This window comes from Ursus americanus, chromosome 29 (genome assembly GCF_024610735.1).
Source record: "Ursus americanus isolate L20-20 chromosome 29, mUrsAme1.1.p, whole genome shotgun sequence".
NCBI classification, from domain to species: domain Eukaryota; kingdom Metazoa; phylum Chordata; class Mammalia; order Carnivora; family Ursidae; genus Ursus; species Ursus americanus.
This window is the reverse complement of record NC_142155.1, coordinates 26,296,064-26,315,045: the sequence shown is the minus strand read 5'-3', so window position 1 is coordinate 26,315,045 and position 18,982 is coordinate 26,296,064. Positions and strand designations below refer to the sequence as shown.

Sequence of the window (18,982 nt, the reverse complement as noted above, 5' to 3'; positions counted from 1 at the left end):
AAGAATCCTATCGGTGGTAAGATTTGATTGGCTCTTAAACCCAACTCTGCAGGAGAATCAATTCAGGAGGTTTATTAAAAAATGCCTGGGCCCCTTCCCTAAACCAACTGAAACTCCATCTCTGGCCGGGGGGCGGGTTGTGACCCAGGCATCTATACTTTTTTTCAACATCCCTAGTGATTCTGATGTATAATGAGGTTTAAGGATCATTGGTCTAAATATTTCTTGAGATCCTTTCCACTTCCTAGGATGGACTGACTGTGAATTCTCATGAAATTTGTAACTGGTGTGAAAATTAAAGGCCCTAAGAAAGACTTTTCTGTGGTGTCCATGAATATACTGGCTAATAGAAGCTGAAGAGCCATACATAAAAGGGTATATTCACAACTCTTCTGACTGATTTTTATGGTAGCCACACACTGAATTATCCTGTGTGGGAATCATCAATCAGTGCTAACAGAAGAGGTGAAAGTTAAATATGGGACCTCCTAGGGTGATCTTTGTGGTCTTGCCATCTACTCTTCAACATATGTCTCCTACCATAGAAGTATCTATGTGTGTCCTATGTGTGTTCTATTAATTCGGCTTGTGTTCATGGAGGAGTTACATCAGCCTTGGCTGATAAAACCTAAGATTTAAAGCTTTCCAGATACTTTAATTGGATGCTTTTGAAATCCCCCAAATCTTCATGATGTCTACATCTTTTTTGTTTAATTTTGTTAATTTTGTTTAATTCCAGACACTGTGGTGGAACTGAGAAAAAGACATTTAGAGGCAAAGGGATCTTTTGCATCCCTTAACTCCCCACCTATTATAACCCTCAAATGCACACGCAACTTTCTCTCTGTCTCTCTGTCTCTCTGTCTCTCTCTCTCTCTCTCACACACACACTTTAAAGTTTTATTAGCATGTGTTACATTCTCTGATTTTTATTCTAGTCCATATTTTTGTGTCCTTTTTAAATGCTGATGATAAACCTGCTTAATTTATTTCAAGACTCACGCTGAGTCATGACCCACAGTTTAAAAAACTACAAGTTGTCTTAGGACATGAAGAGAACCTACTATTTGAAGAACAAGGACAGTCCATCTAAATTAAAATAGGCTTTATTTCACCCTGGGCTGACGAGAAGAGCAGTTTTACTGTTGAGGACTCTCCTGTATATTTTTATTCCCACATTTTGGTTGGATTGGTGATGACAGCTGATAACTCTTTTCCAGCCAGCAAGATGCCATTTTCTGCATTAGGCTCATGTCTTTGGAATCCTGTAGATGATGCTGGATGTATACAAAATAATGGTGACGCATTTCTGATTTATCAAGCCCCTGGAAGATTGCCATAGTTAATGCTTCTTTTCAGTACTTTTGGAATCTTGATCCTTTTTGAACTAACATGGGTCTGATCCAGTTCTTTCAGATTTAAGTGGTAAATTAAAAGTTCCCCATACTTACCAGTTGGTGTTGATAAGACTTTGAATTGACCATGTATTTGGGTGATACTTTTCTTCTTCTTCTATCAAATGTATTTTGTAAGAGCCAGCAACATTTCAGATTAGTTTTTTCAGAAATTTCAAAACTAGATTCCTAGTCCCCAAAAATGGTCCATCAACTTTCTTATAAGTCTGTGGTCTTATGGGAAGGAATAATATTTTTCTTATCATTTTTACTGATATCTCCCCTTTATCTCCTCGATTTTCTGCAATAACCTGTATATATTTTTGAATACCAGTACCTAGTAATTTAGCTTCTCTTAAATGGCTCTCTTTTTTAAAAGTTTTTATTTTAATTCCAGTTAGTTAAGATACAGTATAATATTAGTTTCAGGTGTATAATATAGTGATTCAACAATTCCATACATCACCTGGTACTTATCACAACAAATGCCCTCCTTCATCCCCATCACCTATTTCACCCATCCCCCCACCCCCTCCCCTCTGGTTACCCTGTTTGTTCTCTATAGTTAAGAATCCGTTTCTTGTTTGTCTTTCTCTCTTTTTCCCTTGTTCATTTGTTTTGTTTCCTAAATTCCACATATGAGTGAAATGATATGGCATTTTGTCTTTCTCTGACTGACTTATTCCCCCTAGGCTATACTCTCTAGCTTCACCCATGTCGCTGCAAATGGCAAGATTTCATTCTTTTCTTTGGCTGAATAATATTCCATTGTGTATCTACCATGGCTTCTTTATCCATTCTTCAATCAATGGGCACTTGGACTGTTTCCATATCTTGGCTAGTGTAAATAAGGCTGCTGTAAATATGGGGGTGCATGTAATCCCTTTGAATTAGGGTAGTGTGGTTGCTGGATGGTAAGGCCATTCTATTTTTAACTTTTTAAGGAACCTCAATACTGTTTTCCACAGTGGTTCCACCAGTTTCCATTCCCACCAACAGTGCACCAGTGTTCCTTTTCCCCGACATTTTCTCCAACACCTGTCGTTTCTTGTGTTGTTGATTTTAGCCATTCTGACAGGTATGCGGTGATATCTCACTGTGGTGTTGATTTGCATCTCCCTAACGGTGAGTGGGGATGAACATCTTTACATGTGTCTCTTAGCCTTCTGGATGTCTTCTTCAGGAAAATGTCTATTCAGGTCTTCTGCCCATTTTTAAATTGGATTATTTGGTTTTTGGGTTTTGAGTTTTATAAGTTCCTCATACCTTTTGGATACTAACAATTTATCAGATATATCATTTGCAAATATCTTCTCCCATTCTGCAGGTTGCCTTTTAGTTTTATTGTTTCTTTTGCTGTGCAGCTTTTTATTTTGATGTACCTTTTTTTGAAAAAAAGATTTTATTTACTTACTTGATAAAAAGAGAGATAGCCAATGAGAGAGGGAACACAAGCAGGGGGAGTGGGAGAGGAAGAAGCAGGCTCCCAGCAGAGGAGGGAGCCCGAGCAGGGCTTGATCCCAGGACCCCTGGGATCATGCCCTGAGCCGAAGGCAGACGCTTAATGACTGAGCCACCCAGCCTTCCCTATTCTGATGTATCTTAAATGTCTGTTAAGACTATTGATTGAGACTCTTATAGAGTTATTTCTCAAACATCCTGATGGTCTAATATATTATTAGCATTCAGTCACACACCCCACCCCAGCCCAATTTTGCTACAGGACTTAAGCGTAAGTGTGATAATATCTAACTGGCTTTATTTCTCATACACCAGATGTAGAAATAAATTTCATGAACATCAGCCTACCATGGTGTTACAGCACTTGTCAGGCCTTTTCTGGGGAAGATTTGGATACGGCCTTGTCAATTGTTTCTATTTTGATAGAAATCCCCCCCCCAAAAAAAGTAGTGCATGAAAACTCTACGTACAGAGATGATACAAGCTTGTAAATATCCAGTCAGTGAACAGCAAGGTGCTTTTTATAATGAGGATTGAAATTAGCAAATGAACATTTGTTTTTCAAAAACTACCGCTGTTACTGACATAACAGTAGTTTCATTATGATAGTCCAAATTTCCATGCTTGCCTTGGGCTTTCTATCATTCTGTTTTTAATTGTTTTATAATAATTTCCCCCTGTATTTCTTTTAAATGGAGTCACTCAACTGACAGTGCCATCCTAACATTGCTCTCAAATCAACATATTAAAGTAATTATTTAGGGATTATTTTAGGAACTTAAAGGAGAGGGCTATTTAATGAAAATTTATGTTTAAATAATTTACAACATTTCTGTTTACAAATATCATTGTACCCAGTAACCACTGGGATGAAGAACTTGAAACTGACTTCTTTTTACCTCACAAAGTTGTTTGAAAAGTGAACATTTTGGTAAAGCAGATATTTAGAGTGGGGACTTTTTGGGTCTATCTAACAAACATTTGAGCTAAAATGAAACATAAATATTTGAATTCAGAGTCCTCAGAATGTAAAAGTAGATCATTTCCCCTTTTTATCCATATGTCTTCATCTAATGGGTTTTTGATATGTAACTAATGGTTGATACAACTTCTTGTTTCCCACTTTATCATAAACTTGATGTTCTTTTTGTATCCCCTTGTTTTAGTCATATTGCTGTGACTTCCCTTTTGTCTCATTCTGGTTATCTGTGACATCAGAGAGATGTTATTCTCTGGAAAATATGGTGGATTAGAGTTGTTTAACCTAATGCACATATCTTCCTGAGATCTTGGGATAATCCCAGCCTCTTCTATAGTGGCAATAATTCTATCTTTGGAAAACATTCAAAGAATTTGGCCAATATTATTGTTCTGATTCTAATACTCTTACTATATATTTATTATTTATGAATCAGCAGCTTCTGTTAGCTGCCTTTTCCGTATTTTATTCCAGAACAATCTTTGCAGAGTTGGTGGTTGTTAAAACAAACATGAGGAATCAATGATGTAGTTATTCCTACCCATTGCTCCCCCCTCACTTGAGGTTTTTCCAGGATGGCCAAAGTTGCAGAGTGTTCACTGGAGTGGGGTGTTTTTCTGGGACAGTTGCGCTGAATTTGCAAAAGTTCATGTAACATTCTCGGGCAACACTGGGAGTTCTGAAAGCACCATTTAAGTACTTAAACATAAATACCTTGACTTGCAGTTTATTGTGACAAGGGGTCAAATCCTCTGTGTGCGTGTGTGTGTGTGTGTGTGTGTGTGTGTGTGTGTATTTCAAAACAGTGTGGGGCAGAGAAGGGTGTGAATATATACCAGCAAAAGAAAGGGGCTCATTTACAAATAATGTATATTATCTCCATTTACTCTTTTCGAGTTTAAATACTTTGTTGCTGTTGTTTCGTTCTTCAGTTTCAGAAAATGTAAGCTTCCAGACCCAGCCCTGCACGTCTTACTTCATATGAACTAGTTGTCTCACTTGCAAAATGTATTTTCCCTTGGGCAAGTACGCCTCCCCTGCCCCGAATAAAGTTACTGTTGAATTTTTTTTTTAAGATTTTATTTATTTATTCGACAGAGATAGAGACAGCCAGCGAGAGAGGGAACACAAGCAGGGGGAGTGGGAGAGGAAGAAGCAGGCTCATAGTGGAGGAGCCTGATGTGGGGCTCGATCCCATAACGCCGGGATCACGCCCTGAGCCGAAGGCAGACGCTTAACCGCTGTGCAACCCAGGCGCCCCACACTGTTGAAATTTTGTCAGACTTTGAGCTGGTTACTTAACCTGACTCAGCTTTATTTTCTGAGTTTATAAATAAAGATCATAATATCTGTAATGGTTAGGATAATGCTAGCTGTTATAACAGTTAATTCCCAAATTTTCAGTGGCTTTCCATGATAGAAGCTTCTTTCTCATCATAGTCTGACGTGGGCATTCTTCACCAGGGGCGTTTTCTCACAGTTTAGTCAAGGACCCAGAGTCCTTTCATCCGTAGCTATTCCCTTCTCTAGGTCCTAGGAGCCCCGTTCATTGAGCTCGCAATAAAGAGAGACGTGGCGGCAAAAGTACACAGCTTCTAACCCCACTTGGCCAGGAAGTGACCCACATTACTACTGTTCCCATTCCAAGAACTAGTCATGTGGCCACACCCCATTCCAAGAACTAGTCATGTGGCCACACCCAATTCCAGAGGTGGGTGTGGGGGCTACTAGAAAAGTAGTCTCTAGCTGGGCAGAGTCTTCTCAGCAGCCATGCTGTGTCGTGTGTAAAGAAAGGACAAATCTCTGATGGTCCCTCACTCATCTCTGCCCCATCTGTCTTGCACATCTTACGTAGGATTAAGTACACTCACGCAGACAGGGACAACTGACTTGGCAATGAACTTTCCTAGAGATGAGGTATAGCGAATGAGTATAGGTATACCAAGTTTTCTTGATGGGATTAGTCCATGAATTTTTATTTTAGGAAGAAGTATTGTTCACTGCTTGAGGCTCATAGGATTCAAACACCAAAATCCTTTGCCAAGTATTAGTGATAATACACGCACGGGGCATGCTCAGCTTCGGTTGTTCTTCTCATGAAACTTAGAACAAAACAGATATTCTCATTACTTTCACATGGTACCCCAGTGGTGTTTCTATGGAAATCTGGAGCTGAAAGCTAGCCTTCAGGGACCCATGGCATGATTGTAAGCCTGAAAGGACCTTCATCCCCAAATAACTCCTCGGCTGGCCATTCCAGACTCATATTCCCACATTAGACCCTCCTTCAGGATGAAGGTTTCCAGCTTCCTTCTTAAACTGTGTGTGATATAAAAAGAATAATAAACCGGCCCTTTGTGATAATAGCTCTAACTAGTGCTCACTGTGGTCAGACAGTCGGATGGAAGAGCTCCATCACTAGCAGAACCTAGTGTGCCCTTTTGCATGCAAACACCCTGGCAGGGACAATGTCTTGGGCACAGTCTTTGTATTTCAGAGCTGTCAGCGGCATTGGGCTCAATAAAACAAACGCTAGTAGAGCCTATGTGAGTCATTTTAAGATCTGTCTTGGAAAAGCTTTTTTTTTCCCCTCTTAGACTAATAGGTCCCACCTTATCTGTAAACTACTTATTCTAAATTGTGGAAGAGTTTCTGAGAGCCTCTGCTTTGATAATTGGTAACTAGATAACAATTAGATATTATATCTGAGAACTAGTACTTATCCGAATTTTCAAGAATTGATCTCAGTGAACGAAGATTGTATCAGACAACGTTGTGGACAAATAGATACCATCTTAGGAAACGTGTTCTTCATTTGTAATATTGCTTCCCTGACCTGCATCTTATGATTTCACTCACCTTCGGGGGAAAAGTGTGTACATGTAGGGACAGAGGTAATAGGCTACTATCCATATGCCTTTGTGTCTGACTATGTGCTTGGAGTGTGCTTAAATTCTTGCTTTTACTCATTGCAAAAAGGCAGTGTCTCCAAGCCTGTTTGGCCGAGTCCTGCCTGCCCTTGCCCACTTTGGTCCATCTCACTGCTCACTCTTGCAAATTGTGCTGCTCACTTAAAAACACGTCTCTGCATTATTTCCCTCATGATTTTATTTTCTTCTTTCCATTATTCTCTCTTTCAACGTATATGTCTCGACTAAAGTCCTTTTCAAACACTCAGCTTCTACTTTATTTCCATGATTTACATTTATCAAAATTCATAGGTATTTTAATAAAATTATAGACTGTAGTTCTCCCTACTGATGTCTGTCTACATACTGCTGAATAACAATGGCAGTTTGCGAATTGCTTGTGTTTTAATTTACAACAAATATTTGAGTTTAGAATTAAATCTAAGAACGGGGGGCGCCTGGGTGGCTCAGTTGTTAAGCATCTGCCTTTGGCTCAGGGCGTGATCCCGGAGTCTTGGGATCGAGTCCCACATCAGGTCCTCCGCTGGGAGCCTGCTTCTTCCTCTCTCACTCCTCCTGATTGTGTTCCCTCTCTCGCTGGCTGTCTCTCTCTATGTCAAATAAATAAATAAAATCTTTTAAAAAAATAATAAATAAATCTAAGAACAGAGTCAGAGTAATTTTAATTTTGAATTAATATAATTTTAAATAGATAATTTATGCAAATAGAAGAAAATTTAGAAGTTACAGAAGAGTGTATAGTAAAATGCCTGTTTTTCACTCTATTCCCTAGTTGTCCAGTTCCCCTCCTGGAAGAAAACAAATGTTCTGTTAAACAAACGGTTTCTTTATTTCCTTCCAAGGATTTTTTAACTTTTAAAAGAAATTATAGTATTCTATACATACTATTCTTCTGTTGGGTTCTTTTTTTCACACCTTATAATAGTGTTTTTTCTCAGGGCTTACAAGTTGTAAGCCCTTTCTTTTAAACACTCATGATGTTCCCTTGTTTGAATGTCTCATAATTTATTTAACCAGTTCCCTACTGAATATTATATAGAAGTTTTCAATCTTCAGCGATTACAAATTGTGCTACAATGAGTAACCTCACACTTACATAAATAATTCTGCAAATATGTAAGTACATCTATTCAATAAATTGCTAGGAATGTTGCAGGGTCAAAAGATATTTGTGTTTGTAATTTTAGCAGATTATTGGAAACCTGTTCTCCATAGTGGCTGTATATTTATAACCCCATCAGCAAGGGGGGGCAAGGAGCATATATGATAGTACTGCCCTGTACTTGAGCCCAAACAGAGTGCTATCAACTTTTGGATCTTTGCTAATTTGATGGGGTAAAAAAAAAAAAGGCTACCTCACTTACGAAGGAGGTTGAGTTGAGTATTCCTAGAAGAATTTAATGAGCTTCTCTGTCTGTTTATTTACTTTGTCCTTATGAGGTATTTTTAAATGTTTTTCTTATTGATTGGTAAGTGCTCATTATATAGCAGAAAACTGGCTGTATGTCTCTGATCTGCATTGCAAAGCCTCCCCACCACTAGCTTTGGTTTGTCTGTTTGCTGTTACGAGTTTTCTGTTGGTTTGCTTATTTGTTTAGGTCTATGTCATACGGACTTTTTGATATGAGTATAATCATATGTCTCATATATTTTATATCATGGTTTTTAGTTTTAATTGTAATATTTTAAAATACTTCTTTTATTCCAAGACTATAAAAGAATTCTGCCATGTTCCAATTACTTTGTGGTTCTACTTTTTTATGTTTAAATTGTTGATCCATCTGGACCTTGTTTTGTCATTAGATGCATGGTATAGATCCAATTTTATTTGTTTATTTCCAGATGGCCACCCAGTTGTCCCAACACCTTTTCTTGAAAACCCATCTTTTCCCTACTAGTATGAAAAGCAAGCTTCATTTCACACCACATCTCTTTGTACAAATACTTTTTTAGTAGACTGATGACTTTGTTTCCTTAACAGTGCTGTCTGTCTCTACTTCTACCACATTTCTGTTTTTTTTTTATTTTTTATTTCATTTATTTATTTGTTTGTTTGTTTATTTATTTATTTAAAGTAGGTTCCATGCCCCGTGTGGGGCTTGAACTCATGACCCTGAGATCAAGAGTCTCATGCTCTACCAACTGAGCCAGCCAGGTGCCTGTCCTTTTTTTGTTTTTAGAGTTTATACTATGTCAGCCAAATAAGGCAGAACTCTTTATGCAAGAGCCCAGATAGACAGAGGTCTTTAGAGTTTAAAATTGACTTGATAGTGACTGCCTTCCTTTCATATAAGCCACAGACTTCTTGTATTTAGTGAAGGTGTACAGTTAATCCCTACATGATGCTTTCCCTTCACCTTAGGACAGCCGTTCTTAATGTTTCCTGAGATTCCTTCAGCAGCTTCAAAGCATGCACATACCCAGAGATTAACTGATATGGGGTGACACTTGTACATTAAAAACAAAAACAAAAAACCCCAGGTTATGGGAGCAGCAAGTGTTGAAAAGTATAAATAGACTCTATTTTATAAAATGGCTCCACACTGATACAATGATATACTCTTTCTTTTTTTTTTTTTTTGGATTTTCTATATAGTTCATTCTTTCTAGCAACTCTCTTTGTTCTAGTTTTTCACCATTTTCTTTAGAAGTCTTCACAAGACTATTGTTTCATTAACCAATAACATATTTGGAAGCTTTGTCGTGTGACCGATGTTTACTAAGTACCTATTATGAATCAGGTGCTGTGCTAAGTGTGTGTGGAATGGGGAACAAAATTATTGCTTTGAAAAACAAAGTGTTGGTGTTTAAGCAACATCATCATTAAACTAGGGAACTACCACATTATAAGGCACTAATTTCTACCATAGATCGTGTTATCCGTAGTGCTATAGAATACATTCCTTGCAGAATAGTTTGGGAAACCTGTAATATATTAGTTTCATCCTTCAGCTCTAGCGTTTGCAATAGCTTGATATTCTGAACAGTTTATTTTATAGAATATCTTATTCAGGTTTGAAAATATTCTCAAATTTGCTTTCTTTTCTTTTTAAGACTTTCTTTTTAAGTAACCGCTACATCCAGCGTGGGGCTCGAACTCACAATCTCGAGATCAAGAGTCACATGCTCTACCTTCTGAGCCAGTCAGACACCTCTCACATTTGCTTTCTAATAGGTACTTCTTGGAATAATCCCACAGAGAGATTTCAAAGTGCTAGTTTCCCATACATACAAATCAAATTGAAATCATGGATATGTGACTAGAAGTTAACACGTATGAATTGTTGCCTTTATTTAATAACATTGGGTATTGCAATACTAAGTTAAACAAATCATTTTTAAGGCAATATCGCTACAGTGGCAGGTGGTATGAATTATCTGGTGGTAACAATGTAGAAGTATCCTTTAGTGCAAATTAGTGCACTAGGTGTTGATTTTTAATTGTCTCAAGTACATCTTCTCCTAAAACACAATTCTAAAGGGAGGAAAAATCCTGAATGACTTATAAAAGGCTGAAAATCAGGTCTATTTATTTCTATTTAAAAATACATTTAGATCTTCTTGTAAAATAATGTGGGAGCCCAGAAACTCAGTAAAACAAGTGATCTGGAGAACATTTTCCCACTAACCTTCCACACGTAGGCTGCATCAGGATGGACGTTTAAACTTTTCCTAATATTTTCCCCTACTGGTTCACTTTTTTGCTTTTGAGTGTGGAAAACAAGTGCCCTGACATCAGGGAGCAAATTTTTTTTTATGCTCTTCTCATATTTTGTCATTTTACTTCTGCTAGGTTTTTGAGAAATTTACTCAGTATGACTCACCTACTGCTGATGTTATTACTGAAAAAATGAATAGGGGTTTTTGCTTTTCTGGAAGGGGGGTAAGCACTAGTTGGCTTATAGACCCTAAAGCCTTGCACTTAACATACTCCTGTGCTAGTGATAACCCTACCCCCCAAACATCCATCCTCCTTCTAAAATATTCTTGGAATGACATGATATAAAACGGTCATCCACGCTGAAGCTAGCGTATTGCTTCGGTTGTGTAAAAAAGAGTGGAGCAGGTACTGGTTTGTCAAGTGACACGATGCATTAAAATGTAAAAATGACTTAAACCTGTTTTGCAAACGAAGACCTGGGGCATCCTACCTCATCTCACAAGGATATGCGGTGACGCAGCAATATTTGCCGTACGGAAATAGAAGGAGAACGTTCTCAGCCCTTCCTGAATCACCCTTCCACTACAGATTACTGCACCTGCTTCCTGTTCACGTGGGCATTTTGTCCCACCACAGAGACAGAGAAGCTCATTGATCTTTATCTTCATGAATCAGTCAGATCCCCTAGAATCTTATTCACATGCTTTTAAAGATTTATCTTATTTCATTTTTTAAAGATTTTATTTGTGTGTGTGTGTGAGAGAGAGAGAAAGAGAGTGAATGCACAAGCAAAGGGAGCAGCAGGCAGAGGGAGAAGCAGGCTCCCTTCTGAGCAGGAAGCCTGATGCAGGACTCGATCTCAGGACCCAGGGATCATGACCAGAGCCAAAGGCAGACACTTAACCCACTGAGCCACCCAGGTATCCCTAAAAAAATTTTTTTAAGGTTTATTTATTTATTTGAGAGACAGAACACGCACGTGTGTGGAAGCATGTAAATGGGGGCAGGGGCAGAGGGAGAGAATCTCAAGCAGACTCCCCACTGAGCTCACGACCCATGAGATCATGACCTGGGCTGAAACCAGGACTCCGATGCTTACTTGAACCACTCAGGCACCCCTTCACGTGCTTTTTTGATCCTAAAATTCCTATTCTTAAACTTCTTAAACTTAGACTCTAAGATACCTGCTGTACAGGATTGAACTACAGATTTGTCCCCCTTACTGAATATCATGTATATTTTAATTCATGGATTCATTTTTTCACTCATTCTTGGGCCCTTACACACAAAGCTTTTGGGGCATGATACACATATCTTAACTACGTATCAGAGTGTCTTCACTTGCCACTTCTCTGACGTAACATCGCTATACATCCAGGAACAATGTTACATTGCAAGCAAGAGAAAGCAGGAAACAGAACTAAGGGAAGGAAGGATCTGGCTGTCAGTGTAAATGTAAATAGCAGCTGTTCCATTCAAACTGTTTTAAAAACTACCACTACGGTGAGAGCTTTGCATATAATGGGCCAGAATCAGGTTTTAGAATAAAATTTAAGAGACATGCTGCCACCCTCCTGTTTCCACTGTTTCACTTCTCCCACTACTGCACAAGCAGTGGAGGACAAATAGATATATAATAATGTCTTTGAAAACATTACCCAAGTATCTTTCTGTGACAATATTGCAACATGCAGCTATATCAATAATCATAACTCAAAGAGGACACTGCGAACGGGTTATTGTATTACTGGCAAGATACTGGTAAGTCCCAAGATCACGTGAGCTTATCCTCGGTCATGTGCTATGGCCACTGTTTCAGACTTTGTACCTCAAATCTGAAATGATTTGAATTATCTCCCTTCTGTCATTTTTCTAGCAAAAGTGACCATCCTATATGGCATTACACAGTCCTTTTTAAAAGATTTCTCATTTGCCAGAGAGAGAGAGTACAAGCAGGGGGAGCAGCAGAGGGAGAGGGAGAAAAAGGCTCCCTGCTCATGACCCGAGCGAAGGCAGATGCTTAACCGACCGAGCCACCCAGGCGTCCCACAATGTCTTCTTCCCCCCCCAAAAAAATCTTTGTGTCATTTTTCTTCCAAATATGCACACATTTTCTTTCCCAATCGGTTAGGGGGATAAACTGCTGGTAATAAGCACTTAAGAATTTTCCTTGTACATTGCAGCTTTACCTAAAACCGTGACCCTTCATAACTAGCACTATCCAGGCTCATCGATGTAGGGACCCTTTCCATATAGTTATGCCCTCTTCCTATTCAGAATGGACGGCTAACAAGGATCTTTCCTACCATGTGAATATGAAAATCTTAACTAAAAACCTGCCACTGCTTTGAAATGGGGGGGGGGGCGTTGGAAATCATGATCCATAATTCACAAAACATTATCTGATCTAATTCCCCATGTTGAGCACCTTGTCTCCCTTTGAACATCTGTAAAACATTTTCCCTGTAATACTCATGTGATCCTGGTCGTACAATAGCTTGTGTTTTATATAATATCAACATAATGTCAGTAAACATGAGCAGATGATAGTGTTCATATCCATTGCAATGTAAATTAGAAAGTGCTACTAACGTGTTTTTTTTGCTACTATTATGGGGATGATTGTCATCGTCCTAGAAACAGGGATGGCCCTTTTATATCCCTTATTACTCCTATATAGCACTGCACCTAGAACAAAGTTAAGTGCTCAGGATATGTGCTCAGTATACGTGCAATGAAAGCTTGCTCTTTTTTTTTTTTTTTTTAAGTTTTCATGCTCAGGTGAAACTTGGCTTGAGCTTTAAAACTACTGTTGTTGGGCACCTGGGTGGCTCAGCCATTTGAGTGGCTGCCTTTGGCTCGGGTCATGATCCCAGGGTCCTGGGATCGAGTCCCACATCAGGCTCCTTGCTTAGCAGGGAGCCTTCTTCTCCCTCTGCTGCTCCCTCTGCTTATGCGCTCTCTCTCTCTCTCTCTCTCTTTGTCAAATAAGTAAATAAAATCTTTAAAAAAATAAAATAAATAAAACTACTATTGTTTTTTGGGATGCCTGAGGGGCTCAGTCAGTTAGCATCTGCCTTCGGCTTAGGTATGATCCCAGCGGCCTCGGATCGAGTCCCACCTCGGGCTGCTTGCTCAGCCGGGAGCCTGCTTCTCCCTCTGCCTGCCGTTCTTTCTCTTTCTCTCCAACAAATAAATACATAAAATCTTTACCAAATTAAATAAAAAATAAAACTATTGTTTTCAAGGTTGAACTATATCGCCAAACCTTCCTTCGCGGATAAGCCATTTTTACTTCATTTCTAACCTAGTGACTCAAGTTTAAGATTTTTGTGAAAGACTAAAAGTGATTTATGATTTTATTGTACTTAAAAAGCATTGTGTTTTTACTAACGTAGATAAGAAGCATTGTGCACTGTGCTAAAAGGCACTGAAGCCTGCCATGAAGCCGGATAATGCTGGCACTATAATCACACACTATAGCATCCTTGCCAATAGAGTGGTACGAAATCGATAAAATTCATTGCCTCCCCCTTTCCAAAGTGTTCCAGTTTCTTTGGAAAGTTACTTGGGCCCTTTGTCAATATTTTGATCAATCTCCTGGGAAAGATAGCTGAATATTTCCAGTATACTACGGATAGATTATAGGTCAAGCCACAACAGAATGGCAAGCCCGTGGAGCTTTTTCCCTTGGGCATTAATGTGTAGGATCTGAGAAGGCAAACTGGTCTAGAGCCCCGAGGGGGTCAAAACTCCTCGATCGTTGTTCTGGTTTTCCACTCAGTTTTTCACATACCCCTGCGTGGTAAGTAACTTCTCTGTTCCTCATTTTCTCCTCATCCTACTCCATCCCCCACCCCAAAAGTTCTCTCCCTATGATTATTTATTTTTTTTTAAAGATTTTATTTATTTATTTGACAGAGATAGAGACAGCCAGCGAGAGAGGGAACACAAGCAGGGGGAGTGGGAGAGGAAGAAGCAGGCTCCCAGCAGAGGAGCCTGATGCGGGGCTCGATCCCATAACGCCGGGATCACGCCCTGAGCCGAAGGCAGGTGCTTAACCGCTGTGCCACCCAGGCGCCCCCCCATGATTATTTAGAATAAATAGGAAAAAATGATCCATCTGAGCACAAAGAGGGATGAGGCTTGAGGCAAATATAAAGTGTTACTCTTCCTGCGTTTAGACATTTGTGGAAAACTGACTTTTGTTGTCTGCCAACAGGGGAGGCTCTACACTTGGCTCGGGATTTTGGCTACACTTGTGAAACAGAGTTTCCAGCCAAAGCTGTAGGAGAACATCTTGCCAGACAACATATGGAACAGAAAGAACAGACAGCAAGAAAAAAGATGATCCTAGCAACCAAGTAAGCAGAATGGGAGGTCTCTATATGCCTTCTCTCAGGTTTTCCATTTTCTTTGAGTGACGGAAACAGTCTAGAAAGTACCAGTTCTCAAAAGCAGGGGGTCTCACGTTGCAGCAGTTAGGTGAATTACACAAGGACATACCCCCACTCCCGGCCTTGTGCCCATAGCAGGATTTACAAACTGCTTTTGTTCAGTGATGATGAAAGTTTTTAGAAAACCTCTCCGGAATACGCAGGAGTTCTTGGGAGAAAAGTATGTTTAGGAAATGTCGATTCCAGGCAAATATGTCATTAGCTGCTACTTGGTCTAAACCACTCACTGCGCCTTCACACCTGAGGGTGAAGATCTCAAAACACTATGAACGTTTGGAGAATATGACCAAAGAGGACCCAGGTGCGTGAGAGGTAACACAGAGACCTCTGGGACCAAGGATCACCATTGGTGCCCCCATCTTTTCTGGTGTATAATTAGACAGTTAATCCCTATACTGCCCCACCTGCGGTGCTGATACTGTCGAAAAGAAAAGGTATAATGTATGAGAAAGCTTCTGAAAATTGTAAAAAGCCCAACAGAAATGTGAATTAAAATAATGACAGAGATGATGTGGGAAAGGGGAAGAGTGCCTGAGATGAGCTCAAATTCCCACAAACTTGAAAGCTCTTTGATCAGGAATAGATGAACTATCATTGATTGTGTGAAAACCCAACAAAACAGTCAATGCTGCTGCAAGTCATGTTCAAATTTTTCGAGAAAAATCCTTCAGGTGGTAGCTAATTCTTGCTCTCTTCTCTTTGTTAAAATAAGTTATGCTACACAAAAGACTATTAATAATCTTGTCTAATTTCCTTACTGTATATTCAGACCTTAGAACTAATAGTCCCAGGTGGGTTAAATTATCATTTCTAAATTGGTTTCTTATTTGGGGAAAACTTTCAAAGTAGTGTTTAAAACGTTGCTTCTTAGAAACTGATGGAAAAGGACTTCACAACAAGTTGGCTAAAATTTAAACGGGTTCAAAATGCATAAAACCCAAACTAAATATTTCTTCTACCAACTTCTAATGTCACATAGGTCTTTTCGTGTGTGTTTTTTTACAAGTTTAAGAGTTTAAATGGGATACCTACCAAGCAACAGGCTTGCCCATGATATGGAGTCCCTTATTTGGGGTTTGTGCCGCTTGTGGCTGACACTGTTTGGGTTAGGACCTATCTGGGTATTGCCCTTCCAAGAATAACTTAGATGATTCATCTTGTCCCAGAGAGAAGGAAAACAGAAGGTGGTGGCAAAAGGAGAAAAAAGGTAAAAACAAGGAAATGAAAGGGAAAGGAACAGCTGAGAAAGAAAATAAAAACCAGGAGTTAGAGAAAGAAAATTATAAGGCTGGTATAAAATGTGGAGTTAAGATTTTGGGATAGACCTTATGCTAGGCAAGCACGAAAACTTGCTGGTCAAACGAGCTGATCATGGGTTTTTTTGTGTGGCTAATCTCCTGGGGAACCTTTACTTCTGTTTTGCTTCTACTCTTGTCCTTTGCAAGTGAAGACCCAGAGGGGTCTGCATCAGTAATATTTTAGTTTCTCCAGGAGGAACTGAGAGTACATGTAGTCAGTCTGAATCCTTAATATCATCTTGGGAGAACTATAAAGACATGTTACAGATTAAGAGAAGAATATACTGCTAAAAGTTAGGTAGTGTCCTCCAGGTGTTCCCAAAGCATAGAATCCTTCTAGCTGGCAGGATTATACAGATTTTCCCAATATGTGTACCCATGTGACACCTCTGAGTGACACTGTTATCCCCAGATATGAATTATCCAAGAGAAGACACCTTTATATTTTCTATAACAAAATTAATTGGTTGTAGTTTCATCATGCATATTCTAAGACTTTCACTCCCTAATCCAGAGAAATCCTTCTTCTTGTCCTCCTTTCCCCAGGATGGTTCCATAGCTGCCCACCTCTACCACCCACAGCAATGCCACCATTAACATTCAGAACACAAGGACCCATTTTCTTGAGAGTTCCCATAACTCTGTTGAAATGTCTGTGCATTCACACTGATGCAGAGATTTTGTTTTCACAGAAGTCCAATGTTAGAAGAACTTGAGGGGATTAAGGGAAGTACTTCCATATTTGTCAAAGTTATGCTGAGACGTCTATTTTAGACGTCTCAACTCAAGAGTGTTATTTTCTTTTTAGCTAGGATCTCAATAACGTCTATTTTTAGATGAAATTTGGGACTTTGATTTCATAAAATATTGTGAGAGCATGTACTTTGATCCTTCTGTCCACAGCTGGACATTTCCAGACCATTAAATAATCAAGAATTGGGTTCACTGATTCCAATTGCCTTACTTTATATAAGCGTAATTAGGCCATAAGCATCTAGAAATTAGGAGACAGCCTGTATAATTTTTTTGTCTTTTTGGTTGTTTATGTCCATCCCCTCTTCTTATCAGACAACGTGAAACAAGAATGAGAGACTATGCAGTCGTAGCAAATATATAGAAGACAAGTAGTCATCAATTTAAATGGATACATTAAGGGATGTGTAGGGATAACATGCCTTTCTTGCAATATATGAATGGATCCAACGTGTTCTGAGCAGTTTCTAATTTTCTAATAGTAAAGCATTGGCTATTTTCAATTAAAATGCTCAACGTTGAAATTAAGTAGCCTACATGGATGCTCATTACGTTCTAGTCAGCTCACCTTTGTTCACAAGACTGTGACAGTTGCATCAAAAATACGTATGAAATCCGAAATCTTTGGATGAGTGAGCCAATAACTGATCTGCATTGTTGGATTGGCTTACACGTGTCTTTTTTACCTCTAGGAATAACAGATTCAGTTGTATTTAATTATGTTGCCAACTGTATGAAAGGCCCATTGACTAAGGGTCTAGCCCCCAATTCCTCTTAATTTGTGTTTAGTTGATTAACCAAACATCCTGGTGTAATTAGACAATTATATCGGAGGGACAGAAACTGAATTAGACCATTTTTGAATTCTAAATATGTACTGGACAAAACATTTGATTCATGGAAAACATATTTAAACTTCTTCATTGAATTTAGAACTAAATATGCTTAACATTTGATCTGCATTAGGGTAAAGCAGAATCGTTAACACGTTTTAATTGTTCCCATAACAATAATTGTCAAAAGGAGAAACACAGAACTTGACATTCAGACATCAGCTTAAAAATTATGTCCTTAAGAACAGTGACGTAAGTGATAAAGTTAGAATTTATGATTCACCGAAGATCATCTTATGTTATGTAATTCATAATGTGACATTTTGTTTTGAGAAATGAGTATTTCTTATCATAGCTTCATAAATAAAACTTTAAATAACGATGAAACTAGTCATAAAAATAATAACTCCGTAACTGTCGTAATGAAATGATGATCATAACTGCCTAAGGGGGTCTACAAAATTGTCATCTGTTTTTAAGTCGAGAAGCTGTCCTAAGTCAGTGAGTTAAGAGCAGCGGAATCAAATACCAGAGGTTGAGAATTCTGGAACTTCTCCCAATACAGCTTCCTGTGTGGTGTAGCCGAATTGCTTAGCACGAGTTAAATTTTTCCACACTTTGCCTTTTCCTCACCTCTTCACCAACTTTAAGTTTATTGCAACTTGCTGTAATGTTTATACAGTAAGGAAGTTGATTTACCAGCTTGTAAATTAATTTATTCAATTATCCAAATAATACCAATATCATACCACAAGAACTAAATCAACGTTTCAAGCTTTATTTGAATTTTTAAATGTCTTTTGATCTGATATAAAATTGAAAGACTCATCTTTAAACAGCTCCAATATTTTTTTGTAGGAATGGATCATACTGATGTTCTACCCAATAGTAATTTATATTGCCAGTCTGAACAATGATAGCAAGAATCTGGATTTAAAATTTTAGTTAGGAATTTCCTAAAAAAATAAAGATAACAGTAGATCTAACTCTATCCAGTAACATAAAGCATAACAGATAACAATGCCCTGCCAAATGCCACCGACTAGCATCAAAAACTTAGTTTAAATTGTTATTCATCTGTTAAAACATAGGCAATACACCTGGAAGTCGATCAACCAAATCTAACTCAGAACAGAAAAAAGTGATAAATTCAGATCAAATATTCTCAATGAAAGTATACACATGCCGTTGTTAAAAGTGTGCACTTAGATGCTGT

General features: G+C 38.6%; 1 protein-coding gene across 2 annotated transcripts in view; it reads left to right on the top strand.

Annotated features, from left to right (window-relative positions):
* The window catches only part of TFAP2D (transcription factor AP-2 delta), a 56,124-nt gene that overhangs the window by 16,317 nt on the left and 20,825 nt on the right, over positions 1 to 18,982 (top strand). For both annotated transcript variants that reach the window (XM_045805226.2, XM_087856905.1), the window contains one exon: positions 14,648 to 14,789. In XM_045805226.2, coding sequence (XP_045661182.1) covers positions 14,648 to 14,789 — 142 coding nt within the window. The remainder of the gene's footprint in view (positions 1 to 14,647; positions 14,790 to 18,982) is intronic.